Source organism: Diuraphis noxia, unplaced genomic scaffold, assembly GCF_037042655.1.
Source record: "Diuraphis noxia isolate RWA-SAM2 unplaced genomic scaffold, SU_Dnox_SAM2 contig0001, whole genome shotgun sequence".
NCBI lineage: Eukaryota > Metazoa > Arthropoda > Insecta > Hemiptera > Aphididae > Diuraphis > Diuraphis noxia.
Window position 1 is genome coordinate 62,748,934 of NW_028301711.1, and position 23,884 is coordinate 62,772,817.

Here is a 23,884-nt window from a genome sequence, read left to right on the forward strand (position 1 = left end):
AAATCAAAGACAAAAGCATAAGATAAAATTACAATAGACCAATAGACGGATTTCTAATGTTATCTTTACATTATTCATACTTTGATAAATATCAACAACCTTACTATAGCTATGTCCTACCAAATAATCCTATTATGGTTATAAAAATATATAAATATATAAAGTATTTTGAATAATATTGATAAATTTAATAATAAATGTTCGAACATCGGAACAACAACACGTCGCCCCGATATTATCGGCGGGTGCTATCGTGCCGTCGGCGTCGAAGTTCACCGAGCACCCTACCACTCCTACATCGGTAGACAACTCGTCGCGAGCTAAGACAGAGTCGCCGCCCGGTGTTGTCTGTTTTCCGCGGTTGAGACTGACGGACCATCTCCTCAGCTCCCGCCTGTTACGCCAGCGTGCCGAGTTTTTTTTTTTTGGCCAACGTGCTTTTTTATTATATTTGCTACCACGTGCCACCTGGTGTTCTGGTCGCAGTATATTTTATATATATACAATATATTATACATATATACCAGAACGTTTTATTCTCTGCGGAGATTGTACGGTCGTGTACCGCGTGCGCTGTGCTGGAGCCACGGTCACTCCAACTCGTATTCCGTCATCAGCCCTGGAGCTTCCTGTCCCATGACCTGTCTTCCTGGGAAGTGTACTACCTGTGGCCGCCACCTATTGCCATTCAGTCCGGTTGTATAGATTATAGCTCGACAGAGTGGAGGCGTGTGCGAATGTCGCTGTCAGGTCGTAACATTGATTAGTATCCAATCTTAATTTATTAATTTATTATATTATTGTAACTATATATTTATATATTTTGTATGTTCGACCATATTGGTCTGAAATGGTATTATTATTATTTTGTATTATTCAGTATTCTTAAATCTATATATTGGGGCGCCCGCTATAGGTAGTTTTTTTTATGTATTATATATAATCACGCAACGACGTTGATATATTATTATTATTATATTTGTTTGAGTGTACACACACATACGTTGTTAAGTGTATTTATTATATATTGTGTATTCATTGGATTACCCGAATCCCTAACACCGCAAGTCGATATAGTCAACCGCCGAATTTGCAGGAGCTATATAATAACGACCGCTCACGAGTGGCGATTAAAACGATTCGAAAATACAAAGACTCGAAGTCAACAACAATTTAATAATAATTTTACTATAATAGTTTATTTTAAAAAATAGTTAAATTCCCTCGTTTCATGGACATCATTCATTCATTTCAAATAATTTATATTCGATTATAAACATTTTGACTATTCCAAATAAACGATATGGTATCATTAGAAAGAATCATTTGATTATAATAAATCATTCGAATATAATATAGGTAATCATTTGATTATAATATAATCGAGATTATTTTCATAATCGATATAATTTTAATAATCGAAATATTTCGATTACTTTCATAATCGAGATATCTCGATTATGCCCATCACTAAACTTTTCGTCCGACGTTGCAACGCTAACACGTCCGTCGACGAAACTCACACACACCGAACTCAAACTGGTCTATTCGCAAATCCGTTATTCGGTTCTTTTGTGCTATTTCTCTTATTCTACCTGTTTCTTTTCAAAATAAACGATACTGATACTGTGAACCAACTGAGTGTTTTACTTAAAAACAAAGATCCGGCTCACCACGAGTACCAACGATTCAACACTCGTCGTAGCTGCATCAAAGTTTTATTCTTTCGTGCCGTTTCATTTTTCGTGACGATTTTTTTCTCCATTCATTCCTCAAGAAAGAAGATTTAATTCAAAAATTACATTCATACAGATAAAATTCTATGTTAGATTGACAAAACTCTTGTTGATACAGAGCCGACAAGATACCTTGTTAGATTGATAGTGATTGACACAACCTTGTTGTTAAAATGATAATACTTATAAATTATAATTATAATGAACTATAATGTTTAAAATAATAAAACTTTTTTTATATAATTAAATTATTTATTAGTAGGTACATATTAGGTATTTGAATTATTAAAAAAAAAAAATTAATAACTACTCGTACCTATACAATAATTATTCTTTGTTTAAATCAGATAAAATCTGGCCTAATGTATATGTATGTGATAAGCTTGATCGTATTTTGTATTGAGCGCATATAAATACTTTTGTATTAAAAGCCATACAATTAATGAATGAGGTGGATATTCTAAATTAAAAATATGAAAAATTTTTAAGCATACATCAACTGTAGAATATATCGAAAAAAATTTAAATTTTATACAATCAAAGAAGACAATTATTTCTTTGGGTTTGCTTGGAGTACCACAAATGAATATGAAAGTAGATATATATTATTCAATTTCAGCTATTGAGGATTTTAAAATCATAAAACTGTCTTGACTATCCTTTATCGAATACTTGACCAGGTTTTTTTTTGCCATTATCATCTCTTATTATTTTTTTACTTGTTGGAACAAAAATAGTATGCAATAAATAAAATAGAACTGAATATTTTTCATCTAGAAAAATAAAATAATATTTTTATTAATATGATTAACGTTTAAAAACTTATCCCACCATTACTTTCACTAATAGTGGTCATATTCTCTTTAAGGTTCTGTAGTATTTTTTTACTAGCAAAGTCTTTAGTTTGTTCATTGAATAATTTAATTACTTTTTGAAACTTAATTTCTAACGCATATTTAAGATCAGGACAATCAGGATAAAGTGTATCAAGATTAATGTCAATCTGTTAAAATACATATTTTTAATTAGTAAAATGCATTTTTAAATTGTATGTTATTCTTACAAGTCTATAACCAAGAGGTTGAGTATAACTCTTCCATTTTTTAAGAATTTCAGCAGTAGAAGTTCTTTTTTGAATTTCACATAATCTATATTTGGTGGTTTGTTTCCACAAATTTTCAAGTTCAGGAAACGAGAAACTATCGTCATAGTATCATACATTATTTTATCTATGACATAATTTATGTCATCTTCAGGTTCTAGTAATAGCAAACAAATAACATTAATTATTTGAATAAATTACATACAATTGTATTTAATGCTTTGGGTTTAATAGGCAACTTGAAGTATAAACAAACTTGTCCCTACCAAATTCAATATTATGTCTACTGTGTGATATAGTTTTGACAGAAGCTTCTTTAATGGGCACCAAACCACTAATTTTAAGAGTTCGTATTGAATTAAAGCACTTAGCATATAGTTTTCCTTTTGGGTTTTTGTTCAAGCCATCTTTCATAAAATAAGTATCCTATACAACAGAAATAATTATATATACATGAAATTTCAATATACGAGGTCTGTTCAAAAAGTACCGGGATTTTATTTTTATTAATTACAAAAATGAAGTTACATATTATTTAAAGATATCGCCTTCAAAATACTCTCCTCCAGACGATATGTAGTGGTTCCAGCAATCTTGCCATTTTTCGAAAGTCCTTTTGAACTGTTCTAAAGTTATAGCTTTGAGTTCTGTTGCCGTATTCGCTTTAATTTCCTCTACATCTTGAAATCGTTGTCCTTTAAGCGCAGATTTTATTCTCGGGAAAAGAAAAAAAAATCGCATGGGGCTAGATCAGGAGAATAGGGAGGGTGCGGAACCACAGGTTTTTTTTTCAGCCAAAAATTCACGAATTGGCAACGCTGAATGTGCTGGCACATTGTCGTGATGAAGAAACCAGGTTCCATTTCGCCATTTTTCTGGGCGCTTTTTGCGGATTCTCTCTCGCAAACGTATTAATACATCTTAATAGAATACCTGATTGACTGTTTTTCCATGGGACACAAATTCATAATAAACAATACCTTCAATAAAAAAAAAAAAACAATCAGCATTGTCTAGACATACGATCTCACTTGGCGAGCTTTTTTGGTCGAGGGGAAAATTTTGTTTTCCACTGAGATGACTGTAACTTTGTTTCAGGATCGTACCCATAAGCCCATGTCTCATCCCCTGTGATGATGTTTTTTTATGAAATTAATATCAGCAGATCGATTTTTAAGGTCTTGACAAATCGTTAAACGATTATCCATTTGTTCCAATGTCAACAACCGCGGAACGAATTTAGCAGCTACCCTTCTCATTTGTAAATTTTCTGTTAAAATTTCATGACAAGATCCAATTGAGATTCCTGCCTTATTTGCTAACTCACGAACAGTTAATCTGTGGTCATTTCGCACTTTTTCGTAAATGTTCGCCACAACATCATCGTTTCTGGATGTCGACGGTCTTCCAGAACGTGAATCATCTTTAGTTGACTGTCGACCATCCTTGAAACGTTTAAACCACTCGAAAATAACGAAGTGACTTAAAGAATCGTCCCCAAAAGCAGTTTTAATAATTGTGTACGTTTCAGTTGCATTTTTACCAAGCTTCAAGCAAAACGTTGTTCGTTAATTTCGGACATGACGAAAACGGAGATCGAAACAAACTGACCAGATTTAACCTCGTATAATATAAAACTGAGATAAGATAACGACTTCGGGTTTTGTTCAAAATATTATCTAATACGTTGGGAATATATCTATTTATAATTTAAAACGTTATCATGTATAGATTAGCCGCAATAACATTTGTCCTGGTACTTTTTGAACAGACCTCGTGTACCAATTAACATACCTGCACTTCAGATTGAAATATTTTAACAATATTTGATCCAATACTGGAAGCCAAATTTACAGACATTGGAATTCGCTTCACAAATAAAACAAATCATTTTATTGCTTACCTGTTATATGTTACAAGTCCGGAAAACAGAGCAACAAACTCAAAAAACCGAAAACGATGATGACGTGTTGACGTTTGAACAACAAGCGACCGGGGAGGAAAACACGTGTAGCCGGTGCTAGTTAGGTTCGACAGTGAGCCGTACAGTTAATTGTCAAAATGACAAAACTTTTGTCCAACTGTAGAATCAACACTACTCATGTTTATTCTTATAAAAATTTTATCACACTGATAGTATAATTGTAGAATAAACTGTGGTAAATTATCAATATTATAATTTGTATTGTTAATAAAATAACAGTTTATTTTTCGAAATATTATAATTAACAATACACCATAATCATGTTAATAAAACTATATTATTATTCCAAATATTTATCTTGTAGAATAAACTAAATTCTTTCTTAGTGAAAAACATTATATTGTTAAGCATCAATAATTATGTATTGTCAAAATTATCAATCGTATTTCTTTGAGTGAACGCCATCCGGTTCCAGCCTATAGAGATCATTAGACTAACCGGAAGTGTCTCGGATTTGAGTCAGGCGCTCCATGCCGGACCACCCGAGACCTCAACGGACGACCAAACAGACACCCAACAGCCGCTAAACACCACCAATCCTCCACATTCCTCCAATTCAAATGGCCCGCGGCATACTTCTGGAGGCACGGCAATCGGCAGTGACGTCGCCGCATGCACACAGTTTTAAATCGCAACTGGCCATGCTCGAGGGCTGCATGACGCTTTGGTGACAACCAGCGTCGCATAGCGGAGACAATGGCGACGCCTAGAGATGGGTATGTTGTACCAGACACCGGAACTACAACCGTAGGTACCATCATCGTCCCGCCTCCAAAGCACTATGTTATCAGGACAACACTTGAATACACCGGAACAACCAACAACCGATAACACGCACCAACACTCGCACGTGTGGTAACCTAACCTAACCTAACGCGACGAACTACAGAACGAGTTGTCGTTGTTGTCCCACGGCACGCGAACCGCCAGCCGCGGCACACCAACACGCCGACCGATCAGTACGGTTTGATAACGCGTTGATTCAACACTATATCACCACTTCCCCACACCCATATGCACCTCAACAGTCGATACTGATACCAAATGACGACGCACAGTGGGAGGAATACGAGTTCTAGCTGGCCAAAAATTGAAAATTTAGGTATGATTATTAACGATTACAACCAGGAATATTTGCTCCTACTGATATGACGATGGTAAATATATCACATTTTGTGATAATTGTTAATTAATGAGCTGATAGGAGTAGGTAAAGTACTTAAAGATTATTGCATTCAGCGCAATCACTTGTTATTCGTGAATAGCATTCATTTTAGTTTGTCCGTTGTCGTTATTTCATGAGTAAAAATTTAATTGTTTTTTGCTAAATCGAAAATGGAACAACCAATAGACATAAGTAAGTTACATTTGTTCTAAGTACTGTTTATTAATTAATATATCGTAATAAAAATTCATAGGTATCACGAATCTAAAGAAATTCTTTTTTATTCAATTTGCATTGTGTATATATATTTTTTAGAGGCTCTTAGAGGTGTGAATTTTTTTTTAGTTTAAGCATATATATGTACACTTTAAATTATTATTTCATTTATAAGTTGCCCTAATTTGCCCCGTATTAAAATAAATATTTTTTTCTAGATGAAAGTAGCATCATAAAAAATCGCTGTTTATTTGAAGTTTTAAAAAATAATGGTTTTACTTTAATATCAAGTACTTATGAATCACGAAATGCAATGATTGCTTACATAACTCATTGGCTGGGAGAAAAATGGAATTTAGAAGGCAATGAGGAATTTGATAAACATATTCAGAAAAAAGTTGAAGGATTTAGTAGTACGTTAAAGAAGAAATGGTTAGAGTCAAATCGGTGTTTGACTAATTTTCTAAAAAAAAATGATAACTGGTTGGATTTAGAATTTAAAATTTCATTACCGGAAAAATGTGAAGAATTGTACGAACCTTCCACAAGTTCTGGTAGGCCACATAAATCTTTTTTAGAGTCAAGTTATCGTTCTAAGCGCAGGCAAATAAAAAACCTTAGAGAAGTAACTTCATCAGATGAATTAATCTGTGCAGCAAAATCGACATTGTATGTTGAAGGGAAACGTGCTGCATCCGATCTGGTTTCCCAGGCAACAGAGTATTCTCCCCAACGTGCTATAAATATTAGGAAATTGTATAAAAATGAAGCGAAAAATAAATATAGTTCTTACACAGATGACGAGGCTGTAGCATTTATCATCGATACTCGCATGACTAAAAATGCGTATCACAAAACTAGATTGGGTACTAAAAAACATGGAGCTGACATATACCCTTCGTATGATCGAGTTCGATTAGCTAAAGATAGATGTTACCCTGAAAATATTATTATAAGCGAAATAAGTGCGTCAGTTCCACTTCAAAATTTGTTGGACCATACAATTAAACGGTTATGGGAAACATTAGATTTTGATGATACAATTGATTATGCGGAAGAGTATTCCGAGCTAAAATGTATATGTAAGTGGGGGTTCGATGGTAGTTCGGGTCATAGCGAATACCACCAAAGTTTTCATAATATCGAAACTGATGATACTACCGAGTGCAGACAAAATGCTATAACTGACAGTAGCATTGTTTTATTCTGCATTGTACCATTGCGTCTTACAGGAGTTACTAAGGTTTCGAACACTCAAGTTATTTTATGGGAAAATCCGACACCCTCTTCTACCCGATACTGTAGACCTTTAAAATTTTTATATGCGAAAGAAACTAAAGAAACTACAAAAACTGAAGTCGGAAGAGTAGAGAAAGAAATTATGGAATTAAAATGTGTCGAGTTAAATATTAACAATAGTGTTTTATATATTAATTACACAATGCTTATGACAATGGTTGACCGAATCTTCGAGTCAACTTTGTTATATATGTAAATGTAACCCAACTAACATGAATGATTTGGATAACATAAAACGTTTTGTAGTTAATGAAGATAATGTTAAGTATGGAATGTCAAGTTTACACGCGTGGATAAAATTTTTAGAATTAGTATTGCACATTGCGTATAAATTAGAATCGGCTCCTACTACGAAACGAACAACTTCCGAACAAAAGAAAAAAATTGAGGAGAAAAAGAAGGAAATACAATTTCGTCTTTGGAATGAATTAGGTATTAAAGTTGATAAAGTTGTTCAGGGAAGAGGTACGTCTAATACAGGAAATGTCGCTAGACGGTTTTTTAGGAACGCAGAAAAAGTTGCTGAAATCACTGGAATCAATTTAAATTTATTAAACCGATTCTCAACTATTTTAACAGTTATTTCTTGTGGTTATGAAATAAATTCTGACAAATTCGAAAACTATGCAATAGAGATTGCAGAACTTTATGTCAAACATTATAACTGGTACAGAATGCCACCAAGTGTACACAAAATTTTAATTCATGGCTCATTAATTATAAAAAATGCTCTTGTACCGATTGGGCAGTTGTCGGAAGAGGCCCAAGAGGCAAGTAATAAAAACTATAATCGATTCAGAGAACATCACTCTCGAAAATCATCACGTATTCATACAAATAGAGATATTTTTAATTTCTTATTAGTGTCATCTGATCCATTAATTACAAGTTTAAGAACACAACCTAACAAATCACATACTAAATTACGTCCAGAAGCCATTCATTTACTTAACATTGAAAGCTCAGAACTGAAAGAAATAGAAACTAGTAATAGTGAAATAAGTAGTAGTTATTCTGAATAATTATTAATGTTTTTATATTTATTAATTTTTTTGTTATCCAATTAAGTATCAGATAAATTTAATTTTTAAATTTCATACTTAAATGTTTATTGTAAAAAATAAAACGATTTTGTTTGTAATATTATTATTCAACTTCATTATTTCAATGTATACTCGCCTCAACTGTTATCTATATTAACATAATTTCTACAATCGTTTAAATAAATAATAAAATATAAGTATTTAACTTTAGTTATAAAATGAACTAATGTTATTGTTATTTGGTGATGTTTTGTTTTGTTATTGATAGTAATAATTGATAAAGTAATAAATTCTGTTGTAATACAATTTAGTTTATGTGTAATATTAATTTACCTATCATTTATGTATCGATTTTTGACCTTATTAATTTTGGCCGGCTAGAACTCGTATTCCTCCCACTGTGCGACGTACGCACAGCGAGATACTCGTTGCCGGAGTTCCACGGAACCACACCCGAGGACTCGGTACGGTTTATACACAAAGCGGAATCAATATTGTACGAGTCACGAATAGATATATCGGGCTGGACAAACATCATCGAACCGCAGTTGAAGGGTGTAGCCAGTGCATGGTGGAACGCCTTCAGACTACTGGACCTCACCTGGGATGAGTTCCGCGCTGAATTTTTTGAAAAATTCGAGAACGCGGACATACAGTCGCGTCTGCGGGCCGAAATAGTATCGGTCAGGCAAACACCAACACAGTCGCTAACGGAGTTCGTGATACAAAAAAAATCAACTCGCGCGCCGTATCAACACCGGACTACTTGAACCACAGCTAATTAGTACGATAGTCGGAAACGAATAGTGCAAAGACCAGCGACTTTCGAAGACCTCCGCCGGATCGCTTGAATCCTGGATTACACACCGGAAGAACCACCACCGCCACCACTACCGCAACCGAAATCGGCATACAAACAAGCCGGACAAAACGCCCTCCCCACCAACCACGTGCATAGGATGGTACGGCTGGAAAACCGCGACCGTCTAACACGTGCAGGTACTGCGGACGGCCGCACTTAAACAATGACTGCCTCCGGCACATACCGGCTTCGTGAAATTATATGTAGGTGCTATAGTTACAAAACCAGTTATATCTGATGTTCATTGGATACATTTTCTCAATTTAAGTATTTCTATGATCATATTATTAAGCCCCGATTTCAGTGCATATATAAATTGTGCTAATAAATTATTAGAATCTTTTGTTGTAAACTTTCAAATTTTGTATGGTAATTATTTAATTTCACATAATATACATGGCTTAACACATATATGTGATGATTACATTAATTTTGGCCAACTAGATCAATGTACAACTTTTCCATTTGAAAACTATATGGGTACTTTGAAAAAAATATTGAGAAAACCAGATAAACCTCTGGAACAAATTATTAATAGATATAATGAAATTGCTTCAATTCCTTATAATACAGAAAAAAAGGACTTTTACTTTTCTGGCCCCATAATAAAGGTCCATTGTTGGATTGTGCGACTATAAATTCCCAATTCACCACTTACAAATGTGATAGGTTTACACTTAAAACGCATGTTCAAACGGATTCTTATGTATTAACCAAAAATAATGATATAGTTAAATTTTTTAATATTATATATTTTAATATTATTCAAGTTGGAAATACAAATGAAGCAATTATAATATGCAAACAATTTAGAAATCCTTGCCCCTTATTTAAAAAACCAATTGAGTCAACATGTTTAAATATTTATGTGGTAAATAAATTAGATGATAAATTTATTTCATTTAATATTAAAGATATAAAAAAAAGTTTGTGTTTTTCCCTCTGATGAAAATTTAATTGTTCTTCCATTATTACATTATTGTAATAAATAATTAGTATATTATGTAGTTCTTTGTTCTATAAAATCTAGATACTTTTAAACTATAAATTTAAAAGTAAAATGTAATTTGAATTGTATGAGTAGCATTATTATATTATATTCCTTATATAAATGTATACAATACACCTAGACTAGTTTAGCACATTTAATTATATGCAATTATATAAGTAGCTTGCATCTTTATTATTATTTTTTTGTAATTCATTTGAATTTTATTCTTTGTTAAATAAATTTTTAGAAATTAAAAAAGCGTTGAAATCTATTGAAGTTTTGAATGAATTAATAAAGATTACCCATTTTATGTTAATACTAAAAATAGATAACAGATATTCTAAATATTTCTGTTTACAGTTATTATACATACCTAAATTAGGGCCTTGTTAATAATTAAATACAGACTAAATAATCCAACAATTCCTTTCCCTAATCAAGTTCAAATTATCAAGACTACTAAAATTGAGTTAGGTAACTACAGGCCCATATTTATATTCATTTTTATAATAGGTACAATTTCATGATGTGGTCTTTAATAATTTTCGAAAATGATAATTCCATCGAAGCAGTGCCATCAATTTGGTATCGAAAAAATACATGCGCGTGGCCAAAAAAAAATCCAAAAAAGTTTATTGAAATACAAGTTGTACCGAACAAAACAGATTTTTATTTTTTAAGAGCTCGTAAAATTGTAAAAGATGTTGGTAAGTACTTTGTAATTTATTTGAAATATTAATGTAATTAGTATGAAACCAACATATAATATAATATTATATTATAATTTAATTAATATACAGACTATCACTATTTTGTAGATATTATAAGTTACAATTTTGAATTTTTTCTAAAAAATTATCTTGATGCTAGAAGTAGAGCAAAAAAAGGAGAAAACACGTAAAACTTATCAGACAATGTTGATGAAACTGTGACAAAACGAAGAAAAATGAAAAAAATATTTTCAAATAAAAAAGATGCTTGCATGTGGAGTCCTGCTTCTTGCTCTCGTAAGTATCACTGTTACATAATAATGTATTACAAATTAAAATTTTTGGTTTTATTTTAAACATTTATTTTCATTAATTTCTCATGTAATTGTATACTAGCTATATGTAGTATTAAAATTATTTTGTTTTCAGATTCATCATCTGATGATACTGATATCGAAAAAATACATTATAATGTGCCAGATGTATCATCAGTTCCTTCAGGTAAAAATACATTGTAGTATAATTTTTATTAAATAATGCATAATATGTAAACATTAATATAGTCATTAATTTTTAAATAATATGACTTTAAAATAGTTGGATTATATTCAAATTGTGTTAAAATAAATTTTTTTAAATGATTTACTAGATTTCATGTATGATAAAGGAATCGAAAAGACAATTTTAGGTGAATCATCCAAGAGAAAACTTAATTTTGATGAATCACCGCCACTTATTATTGATAATTACCAATCAAATAGTCAAACAAACTATAATATAACATCAGAGCCTATTGGGTTTCATCAAACTGCCTCTATGGACAATATAGTAGTAATTGCTGTTAAAGTTTTATTTTAATACCATTTACCTATTAAATTTTGCATACTGATACGTTTACACAGAAAAAATATTTTTTGTGAACTTGTGTATTTTGATTAAACTGAATTTTTCATTTTTAAAAATAACGCGTATGACAGCCACAACATTGAAAGCACTGTTGATAATATTATTAGGACGACAGCTTCGCCTTTTAAAGTGACAAATATTAATGAAACATTGACAAAAAAAAAAACTGAACCATATATTCCACTGCCATTGACACCAAATAGTTTCTCAAGTGATTCACTTATTGGTAAGTATCCATTTGTTGAATTTATAGAACCTATAATTAGAAAATGTGTATACAAAAATTTTCCAGACAAAGTAAACAAAATCCATCTTACAATATTAAACACATGGTATGAAATAAAATCAATGAATGGAAAAATTGAAAAATTTGAGACTAATTTGTTTATGATAAGTAATAATCGTATGCAAATACATATTGATGACAACAATTCTTTTGATTCTATGAATACATTTGAAGTTATGATATCTGTTTTACCAATAACAAATGAAGAAAGTCTAACAACATTTGAACAAAATCTTTTTGATAATAATTTTAAAAAAAAGTTGTAAGTTTTAAAGTTATAAAATGTATCACTATTATACAACTATAATTAAAATTAATAAAATGCTTTCTTTAGGTGTCTGAGTTATCGCGTTTAGTAAAGAGTACTATTCAAAGTACTACTCGTTCTATATTAAGATATTTATTTGATGATTCATTTTTACAAAATTATAGTTACAAAGGGCAAAAACAAAAAAAAGTATTTTCAACTTCAGCCATTTGTTCAGTGATTTTTGGTATGTATGTTTGTTATAATTGCAAGGTAAACCTTTAATATAATTTCTGTATAACAGAATACATATTTCTAAGTAATTTTACTATGGATAATAGTCACGTAAGCAACTACAGTTGTTTACCCCAATATTGTTGTACGAGTTTAGAAACTTTGGGGATATTAACTTAAGAACTTTTAACTATTATTATAGTAGCTTTATTTTTCTTAAAGTTAAATTTCCTTTAATTGTCAGTGGTTAGTTATAATTTAAATTTTTATAAATATGAACAAGTTAAATATTTTGCATAGTGAGATTTAAACTTTAAAGACAGACAATGTAGTTATATATAAAAATATGTTTAATTAATTTGTTTCAGAATCTATTAAAAATATAAGAAAATTTCAGAATTACAATACAATAGATGTTGAACAATCAATAAAAAATTTTATTGCAGGTGCAAAATTTCGGGAACAAAGCAAATTAAAAAACCAACAGACACACAGTCATGCAAAAGACGATCAAATAATATAAATATATTTATCATACTTACTTTTTAAAATTATATTAAGTAATAAGTATAGGAAATAAAAAAGAATACATTTTAAGTTTGTTGTATTATTATTTCTATTTTTCATTAAAATTACATAACTATATCCATATAATGTCAATAGTAATGAGTTGTTTGAGAATTGTTTTATCATAGATAGACACAAAGCTAAAATGATGTGATTCTTAGTGAAAATTAAGTAGGAATGAGAAATTAATATATACAATTTTCAATATGTGAAGAAGTATATATAGTAAACCTTTCTTATAAAGAATAATACTACACTGATCAGGTACTCATGATGGCAATTTAAATTAAATTCATTTATTAAAGTATTTAATGAAATTATGGATATTTTATTTTTTTTTTAACTAATTTGAATTTTGAAAAAATTTAAAATTTTCATCATGGTATATCTATAATTAGTATATTAAATTATTATTATTATATTATTACTTTAATAATATTTTTTTATGATACTAATAAAACAATAATAAATTGTCCATAAAATAATATTCAATTTAAATCAAAAAAAGTACGTTTTATTATTACTAATTAAATAATATTTATTTATCATAAAATTGAAAATATTTCAATAATGTAATTCTGGCGGCCAAATAGCATTTTATTAATGTATTTAAAACATTTTTTTGATCAAAAATTGATGAAAAAAAAATATTTTTTTGGAGATAATAAAAAAAATATATATTATAAAAATGTTAAAATAACGTTTTTATGCTATCTGGGATAATATATAATATCTGATGAATGACCTATTAAACAATAAAAAAAAAATAACAAATAATTAATTGCATATATCTGATTACATTGTTATTAAGTTAAAGTTGAGTGTATTAATGTTAAATGTAAACCGTCCTTGTTTCATTATTTTGTGTGGTACGAGTTTACGTATCACTAGTAATCTCGTTACATTGCTTTTATCTGCATTTTGAGTGAAAATGAAGTATGCCGATCCATCCAAATTATTTTTCATTCTTAAAAAGTTGACTTTGACTAACGCGTTATCTTCTTTTTCTACTTGTGAAATATAAATAATATCTTTTGGACATTTCATACTTCACATCGATGAAATCTCCTTTCTTTAATTTTGTAAGTTCCGACAAACTTTCGTCCTCACAAATTTTTTCCAATCTAATTTTTTTATTTTTTTCCTGGTTTTCGTTAGATGTATCAGAATCATCAGGGTCACTATTATATGATAAAACACAGTCTTGTTTGTCATTACTGGTTGAAGCAATATAAATAGAGTTTTCCTGGATCTCGTTAGGGATATCGGGATCATCAGGATCAATGCTTTTATCGATATCTTCAATCCTTATTCTTTTACCCGCCGGTACATTCAGTTTTTTCCCTATTGTTTTCGTTACTTTATGTTTCGGATTTCTTAAGTCAGATAAGATTTCTATGAAAGCTTCAGTCCATTTTGATTTTTCGAGATCTTCTCTTAATTCATCTTCTTCGGGCAGACTTGGGAGTTTATCTATAACTTTGTAGTTTGTTTTTATCCAAAGGAAAAATACCGGTTGCTATAGCCAGACTTAATATTATCACTCATGCTATTTTTGAACTATATATGTATTTTTTTAATAGTTTAGGAAATTCACATTTTGGAATGAGCCCAGAATTTGTGTTTTTCCAATCATCTAAAGTCTTTCTCCAGCTCCAAATATAAATATTAGTTCAAATATTGTCAATGCCTAGATTATTAAAAAAAATGTATACTCTTTAACAGTTTTGAAATTAAGTAAATTAATTTTCAATTTTTACATTAATATGCTCCTACAATTAATGTACCTTTTGAACCAAAAGTTATATTAGGTACTACTAAAAACAATATTTATATTGCATTTATATCTGGTATTGTAAAATTGATTCACATTCGTCAAAAGATATTTATGTTTATATAAAATTAATAATACATTAGTAATAAATATTTATTAAAGTATTGTACATCAAGTTCATTAAAAAAATAAAAACAGAACATACAAATTTTTATAAAACTGAATTATTTAAAGAAAATGGTAATTCACATATTATTAACAGTTTTATTTAATCAAATTTATATCTATAATTAAATCAACTGGTCCAAACAAATTCTAAATTTAACTTAAAAGCAATATAAAATTGATATGAAAGTCTCATGGGACCCAAGTGTTTTCGACCATTGTTCTACAGATTGAAATTCATAATATTAATTTATAAGTACTTCCACCTTTTTTAAATTTTGATAAAGTTTGTCTACATTAAAAATTCAAACTCATATAAAAAATGAGTATGGGTTACATTTTATTTGTATAAATGAAAACATATAAGATATCTCAAATTACATTTTAAAAAAAACTTAAGTGTAACAATTAAATATCTTATATCAATTTTATAAACAAAACGGGAGTTAATTTTGACAAATTTCATCAACATTTGAGATATACAAAACATATATAAAAATAATTGTGAATATGTTTTTTGATATTTTTAACTACTATATGACTAACTTGAGAGGAAAATCCTACTAAATTATTTTAATTGTAGAAAAATGTATAATTATAAGTTCATAAGTTCAATAAAAACTAAAAAAAAGTAATATACAATGATTGATTATGCATTATATATGACTATATGAGCATTTTTCTAAAAACACAATTAAGATGGTTGAAGTCATTAATATTATAAGGATAGTTGTATAAGAAATTTATTATGTGTATTGCGATCGGAATTAATAGTGTGTATGATACAGACCGTACTGGCAACTTGTATCAGGTCTAGCACAGTACCAATAATTTAAAACAAATAATTTCACCACATAAGCATAATGAAAAGAATACGGCTGGATACCATCTGACTCTTTGGACAAAAATAGACTTTTTTTTATTGATCTAAAATACATTGACAACTAGGCCATTAGCAAAATAATTTTTTTTTGTTTCATTTTTAGTATTTTAAAATAGACTTCTGTTGTGGCAAAACTCATTAGTATTTTGCAGATTTAAATTTGTCATAACAACTTAAACTATGAATTCCTGTCCTAGACATATAAATATTAAAAATGTTTAAAATTTTTAAATTGTATTTTACCCATGAAGTGTTAAAGAATTGAAATTGGATCAGCCAGCTCCATAATTTTATCAAAACGGAAGGTATAAAAATAATATTTTTTCAATCGACTAGAACCATCTCAAGAGGTTAAGATTTAATGCATTTTTATAAATAATATATTTGTAATTAATTGTAAGAGAAAATATTATAAGTGTACTATATATAGCCTAAATGTGTAATTGAATAAAGGAACAGACATTTTCTTTACAAACAGGACACTCATCTATTTCTTCCGCACATTGGACACAGGTATATACATGTCTACAAGGTATAAATACCGCTACCATTTCTTTTTCATAACAAAGTTTGCAAAGCATTGAATCCAATTTGTTGTCAGGACATTTTGATGTACTATGCAGTGGCGGTTTGGGATCTTTCTCCGGGGATAAGTATACTCTAATTGCCTTGTTAAATGGGTGTCTACATATAGCACACTGTACAATTGTTAACGTACATTGAATGCAAGCCATGGCGTGACCACAAGAGACAAAAGCCACCATGATTTCTTCCTTAAAGCAAATCTTGCATAACATGAAATCTGGTATTGTATTAAGATTTCGAGTTACAGAAAAATGTTGATTTTCATAAGATGATATTTTAATTTCACTTAAGCCAGTATTTTGTAACAAATCAAGTATTCTATATAACAAACAAAAAAATAGTGTTAAATAAAAATTAAAAAAAAAAATAATGAAACATTATTCATTTGCTAATTGAATTATTCAAATTTAAAATTAATTAGGAACATTATAAAGTAGTGCCATTTAGTATAACCTGTATGACTATAACAAAATTATCATAAGTGTGCAGGGAAATAGCCTTTAAGACATAACTGAATACAATGTACTAGTGGATAGGTTTTAAAGAAGAAAATATACAGTTTAAATTATACAAAACTATCAACTAACTATGATGTTCAAAAACACAATAATAAATTCCTTAACTATGTAATAACTAATAAATTAAATAGTTGTGTAGTGTCGACTCTAATCTACCCATTTAAAACGTTTCAATTATAAGTGAACTGAAATCTAGTAGTCCAACAATGGATATTTTCTTTAGCATTATTTATAAATATTCAATAAGTTTAAGTTTAGATAAATGTTAGCAATTACTTTATAATTACTTATACTTAGAAGTGTATCTTCCATAGACATTTTATTATATATAGTTCCCCATACTATCCTATAAACATTAGTATTTAATTTTTAATTTATTAACTACCGAAGTGCAAGACTTATGAATTTCAAAGTATAATACCTCAATTGATATCCAATCAACATTAAGAATCCTGATTTTATCATAGAAATAAAAACTTTATACTGTACCAAGAAATTAAATATAACCATCTTTATCAATGACTTAAAATAAATTATAATTTCTATTTGTCAGATAATAAAATAATGAAAAATAATCAATTGAAATTAAAAGATAGTTTCCTAATTAAATAGTTATACTGATTAATAGAAACATACTTTTTTGTTGACCTTATTTTCATACTAGTTCCAATAATGTAAGTATCTCCATGTTTAGCGATCAACTTGACTAACTTCTACAAATAAATTAAAAGGTAAATTTTCATCTTTGTTTCTAATGGAATTGAGATAATTATTTAATTACCATCAAATTGGATTTTGTCATATCACTATCCACACCATGTACTTTATCAACAAAGATCTTGCCTATTTTTAAACTTAAATAACTGCAATTCCTTGAATATCTGGCATGTTCTGTCCATGGATCATCATCATTATCCCAGTTATGCAGCACTAGATTACAGCAGAAACATCCCATTTTATCATTCGTACCATTACCTAAAAACATGATAATACAAAAATAGGTTGATTCTTTTTTCTATATTAATATTTCTAACCTATATTACTTTACCTTTATAAAAAAATCCAGCTTCGCATAGGGTATCAATATCTTGTATCAATGTTATAAAACATTTATCAAATGATTTCAAGCGTGCATTGAAGGAGGCAAATTCTGGATGTGTAAGAGATTCTATTTTTTGTATAATACCCACAGAATCTAAACAGTCTTGGATCTTTAATGCCTCTATATATTCCCCAGATGGTTCATTAACATAAGGACCACACACGTCATTAACAACTAAAATAATACAATTAAAATATTTAATAATAATTTGAAACAATTTGCAAAAGTATGGTATATCATTTTTTTTTTATACTAGACCTATTTTAATCTTTAAAAAACAATTGGAAAGTTCTTAAGGTTGTACATTAAATAAAAATATATGATACAAATCTATATTACATTTAATTCTGAAATTTATGGTAACCGTATTATTATGTTATACCTAATTTTCTTTAAATTAGCATCATAATAGCTATTGTGTCATTATAATTAATCATTAGAAATACAAATTTAATAGTAGTTTATAATTTATTTAATCCATGTAGGAAACTATTTAAAAAAAATTAAATTTATTGTTATATACAATATTCGTTAATTAACATAGACATTAAGAATTACAGTATCTACAAATATATATTTAAGTGCTATTTGACTTGATAAATGTAAAACAAGAAGACGTTCTGAAAAATAAAAATTAATATTTACAAAAGTATCTCATTACTTAAAATAACTAATGACTAATGACTCAATGTTGCATCTAAATTACTTAATTTTAATAAATACAACACATGAACGCCAACTAAATTTAAACATATACAACATAAATATGATGTTTATATAATTTCATATAAAGGAATAAAATGGCATGAATTAAAATCTTAGAAAACATATTTTCACTATACTATAAAATTTAATAATTCAAATGCTATATTATAACACAAATCGTAAAGTTTTATACGTATTAAATATTTTATTAAATATAAAAATATTAAAAGTTAGAACAGATCCTGAAAAAAGTACAAACAATTTAACTCTAATCTGAAAGTTATCAAGAATATAGATGACAAAATGTTAATAGACCTAAAGGAGACAGAGTAACAAGATTAAAGATTACCCTGAAGAACTACTTAATAGTGAAGTACCAATGAGGCTAGTGCCACTATAGATAGATCATAAGGCAGAACAGAAGGTAAATAAAATTATCAACCTGAAGAATTGGAATGGAACAAGACCATAATCATTTCACTATACAAGGCAATTAACTTATTTGTAATAACTACACTGGATTATCACTGCTGAACAAAATATACAAAATATTCTCAAACATTTTATTAGGAAATTCTTAGCAGATGAATATATTAAAGAGAAGTACCAAAGTATATTTCAAAAATGGAAATTAACAGTAGATCATCTGACGGTGATTGGGCAGATTATTGAAAGAAGTTTGAATACATAAAAATGCGTGGAAAATATTTGACAACTTTAAAAAGGCCTATGATAGCATTTGAAAGCCTTTTTAATATAATGTGCCAATTAAAACAAGATCAATGGTAGAAAACTAGAAAATATCAAGAGTTTACAATGTACTATCAGAAGAATTACAAGTTATGACAGGCTTAAAGCAAAGTCTTTTACCATCTCAGAAAAATTTAGAAAATAACTTATTAAAGCAAAATACTAAAAATCATCTATGGTCCAGTAAGTGATAACGAATGAGGGTGCTAGCGTAGGAGAAAAAACTAAGAGATCTAAGAATTGGCAGGAATTTTGTGAAAGCCCAAACAAATGATTTGGACAAGGCATGACATTTTTAGATTAAAAGCAGCACTTGAGTAGAAACCAATAAGGAAGAGGACAAGAGAACATCCAACAAAGTGATGGAGAGATGGAATAAAGTAGGAGAAATGAAGAATACCACATTAAAAGTAAAAGTAAAAAATTGAGAAGAGTGGAAGATGTTGGTGGCAGAAAAACTCATGAAAAGTCGTGATGCCAGAGAGAGAGAGAGAGAGAGAGAGAGAGAGAATGAAAGTGAAACTTGATTTTAATATTTGCTTATAGTAATATTGAAAATCTTGCAATTAATTAATATCTTAGTTGTTTTTATGCGATAATTGTTCTATTATAGTTATGTTATCAAGAGGACGCCATACCCGTCTTATAAATACATAACACAGTAAATTGAAAATTCTGAGTAACTCATTTAACTCTTTTATGTTTAATTTTTAGAATAAATTGACCAAATACAAAATTTAGAATTTAGAACTATTTGAAAATGTTAAAAACTCCCTTTAAAATTAAAATATAGAAAAAAAACAGTATTATTGGCTAAATAAAATTATTACTTCTAATCTTTGTAATAGATCAATTCACACTAAAATTAATCATACACGATTTAAATAAATGAATTATTCAGAAAGTACAATTTTCTGTGTTATGTGTTTATAAGATGGACAAAACACATCTGGGTATACATACAATATGCATCCCATAAAACACATAAACATTCAACTCAAAATCTGTTATTTAAATTCCATATAAGATCATAAAAATATTTAATTAAATTGATATTTACTTTTAGGTTCACAAACAAATGGGCATTGTGGAGATTGATATATATGTTTAACTAATGGATCATCACCCTGTTGCCAATTATAAATGTTTTCCGAGCATGACAAACATTTCACATGATCTTGAATGCCTAAGTAAATAAATCCTGCTTTGGCCATATCAACTGGTCTTAAAAATTGAACACTCCAACCATCATTAAATGTTTTTAAACGATCTTTAAGCATAGTCTTCTGTAAGTCATCTAAAGTAATAAAATTAGTATTTTTAATTATTGAAAGAAATCTGAAAAATATGATATAGTTAATTTTTATTAACAGACCTAACTAAATAAACTATGAAAAAAAAATTGAATATAATTTCTAATACAAGCATAACATGAAATTTTATTTTTTATTAGTTCTGAAAGTTGCACTATCAAACATAAACTAAAATAAGTAGGTATAATATTTAAGCATTATATTATTTCACCAAATTTAAAAAAGTTTCCAACAAAATTTTAAGTTCGATTAATTTTAAATATTTCCATAAAACCAAATGAAATAACAAAATAATAAAATTTGAAAGTTAAACTTGATTCTAATATCTAGTTTACGATAAAATTGAAAAGTTTTACAATTCATTTTAAATGATTATTCAACTAATGAATTAGTTCTCTTTATAGTATGATAATTGTTCTGTTATGGTTAAGTTGATTAACACACAAATATTTATCTTAAAATCAATTATCTAAATATAATATCTGATTACAAAAACCTTATATTTATTTGATATTTACTTGTGGGTTCAAGCACAAACGGACATTGTGGAGATTGAAATACATGTTTAGCTAATGGATCATCACCCTGTTGCCAATCTTCAAAGTCATTCCAGCATGAAAAACATTTTACACGATCTGGAATACCTAAGTAAGTAAATCCAGCTTTGGCCATTTCAATAGGTCTTAAGAACTCTAACGACCACTTATCATCAAAAGTTCTCAAACGATTCTTAAGCGTAATTACTTGTATGTGATCGCCTAAAATACAACAATTGAAACATGTGGTCATTTTCTGCAAAAATATAGTACAATCATTTTGCATTATAGTATAAGTGAATTTAAGTATATTTTAATCATGAAACAAAATTATTATAAATTCTAACTAAAATGTAACAAATTTAAATTAAAAAATAAATGTTTATTGTAAAAATATTAAATTATGACAAAAATTCTAAGACTTGAGTAATAAAATATTAATATTAGGAGCGATTTTAATATCTGGTTTACAATATTTAAATTTGTTACGATTCATTACAAATAATAATTTCATTATGAATAAGTTATCTTAATATGATGATTGTTTAGTTATGGTCATGTTTTTTAAGCACACTAATATTTACCTCAAAATTAATTATTTAAGTTCTGTTTCTACAAAAATATTAAATTAATTTGATATTTACTTTTGATAGCACGAATGAACGGACATTCTGGAGAGTGTAACCTATGTTCGGCTAATGGATCATCGTCCTGTTGCCAACTCTCAATGACTATTGAGCAAAAAAAACATTTCACTTGATCTTGAAGGCCCAAGTATGAAAATCCAGCTTTGGCCATTTCGATAGGTCTTAAAAATGGGACACACCATCCATCATCATATGTTTTTAATCGATCTAACAGCGTAGCCATCTGTAAATAAATATTTAAATATATAAAAATAATAAATCATATATATTATGCATGAATCTAAGTCTTACATTACAAAAATTAAAACATGTTACATTCAGTATGGTTGTTGTGTCTTGCATTTCAAAAAGCATTTCAAAAAGTAGGATTAACTAGAAAATTTATATATTTTAAAATTGCTAACCTTTATTAAAATAATTGTAATGCTAAGAATCTCTATATTTTTTTGTAATAATAATCCACTTTTTTACTTAATTCTATTTTAATTCGTTTCTTTGGACACACTAAATAAACATGTTTCTACTTAAATAATAGATTAGAAGTAATTGTAATATGATAAAAGTAATAGTTCTCAACAACTTCAAATATGTGTACACTTTTTCCATTACATAAAGAGACGAAAAAATACTAAATATTGACGATAGATATCATGCAAGAAGTAGACTTAAAACAGAGGAAAAAACTATCTTAAACAAACAAAATAAAAGGAAAACTCATACCTCGTGTCCAAAGATTTACAGGTGTGTATAGACGTGCGTTATGGCTTCGCCAGTGGACAAATAAAATATTGTTGAATTGCAGTTCGTGCATAGGAGTGCGAACGATGTGTTATAGTGATGGGTCGACGGGTCGTTACTGCTGTAATCGGTACTTTGTACCGATTACATTGGTGGAACGAGTAGGAACGAGTACTTTGATCGTTTCACGGTCGTTCCATCGCTACTTCGGTACAAAGTCTCTAACTACAAAATGGTCCCCATCAGTAGCAGTAACTAACTAACGAGTTCCAACGCATATGAATCTTAGATCATTTACTATGGATGTAGTCATGCGTATAATTGCTCTAGCACCGAATTGTGTCCAACATCATCCCCACCATCTTCAGAATTTCCCGGTACACGACACTAATGCGCATGCCCGAAAGCCAGAAATCGGTATCAACATTCAACAATGCCGACTGATAAGTAATAACACGTTTATAATTTTTAATTTTTATTGTTTAAAATTCAACGTTATTGCTTATCACTTTATCAGTATCATAGTATCATTCGCTTAGATTTCTGGGCATGCGCATTTCGTTCGTGTACCGTGAAATTTTGAAGGTGGTGGGGATGATGGTGGACACAATTCGGTATACGCATAACTACATCCATAGTATATGATCTAATATATGAATATTATAAATCTACCACGGCTGATCGGTTTGTGTACCTACTGTGTAGTACCGGGGAATGCGCGTGAATAAACGATTTTAATTTTATACCCGTCCCACTTTGGTTTCTCAATGGCGGGCCGTTTAGGTGCCTATAATTAATAATAGACTAGTGCGTAGTGCGT

At 29.0% G+C, this 23,884-nt stretch overlaps 1 protein-coding gene and 2 pseudogenes across 2 annotated transcripts; 1 reads left to right on the forward strand and 2 right to left on the reverse strand.

Moving 5' to 3' along the window:
* Positions 1-367: 367 nt before the first annotated feature.
* Positions 368-13,378, forward strand: LOC149061199 (uncharacterized; annotated as a pseudogene). The gene is made up of 9 exons (XR_016189498.1): positions 368-750; positions 10,912-11,105; positions 11,250-11,405; positions 11,538-11,609; positions 11,758-11,950; positions 12,068-12,240; positions 12,307-12,566; positions 12,635-12,794; positions 13,150-13,378. The product of XR_016189498.1 is annotated as an uncharacterized LOC149061199 (transcript).
* On the reverse strand, positions 2,064-4,941 carry LOC149061200 (uncharacterized; annotated as a pseudogene).
* A 3,223-nt stretch (positions 13,379-16,601) lies between the features above and the next one.
* Positions 16,602-22,549, reverse strand: LOC149061201 (putative inhibitor of apoptosis). Its single transcript, XM_089217417.1, has 7 exons — positions 22,324-22,549; positions 21,662-21,901; positions 20,891-21,127; positions 18,322-18,549; positions 18,055-18,248; positions 17,910-17,986; positions 16,602-17,073 (listed from the first exon to the last, which is right to left on the reverse strand). The coding sequence occupies exons 1-7, from the start codon at positions 22,547-22,549 to the stop codon at positions 16,602-16,604; spliced, it is 1,674 nt and encodes a 557-aa protein (XP_089073543.1).
* Positions 22,550-23,884: the final 1,335 nt, after the last annotated feature.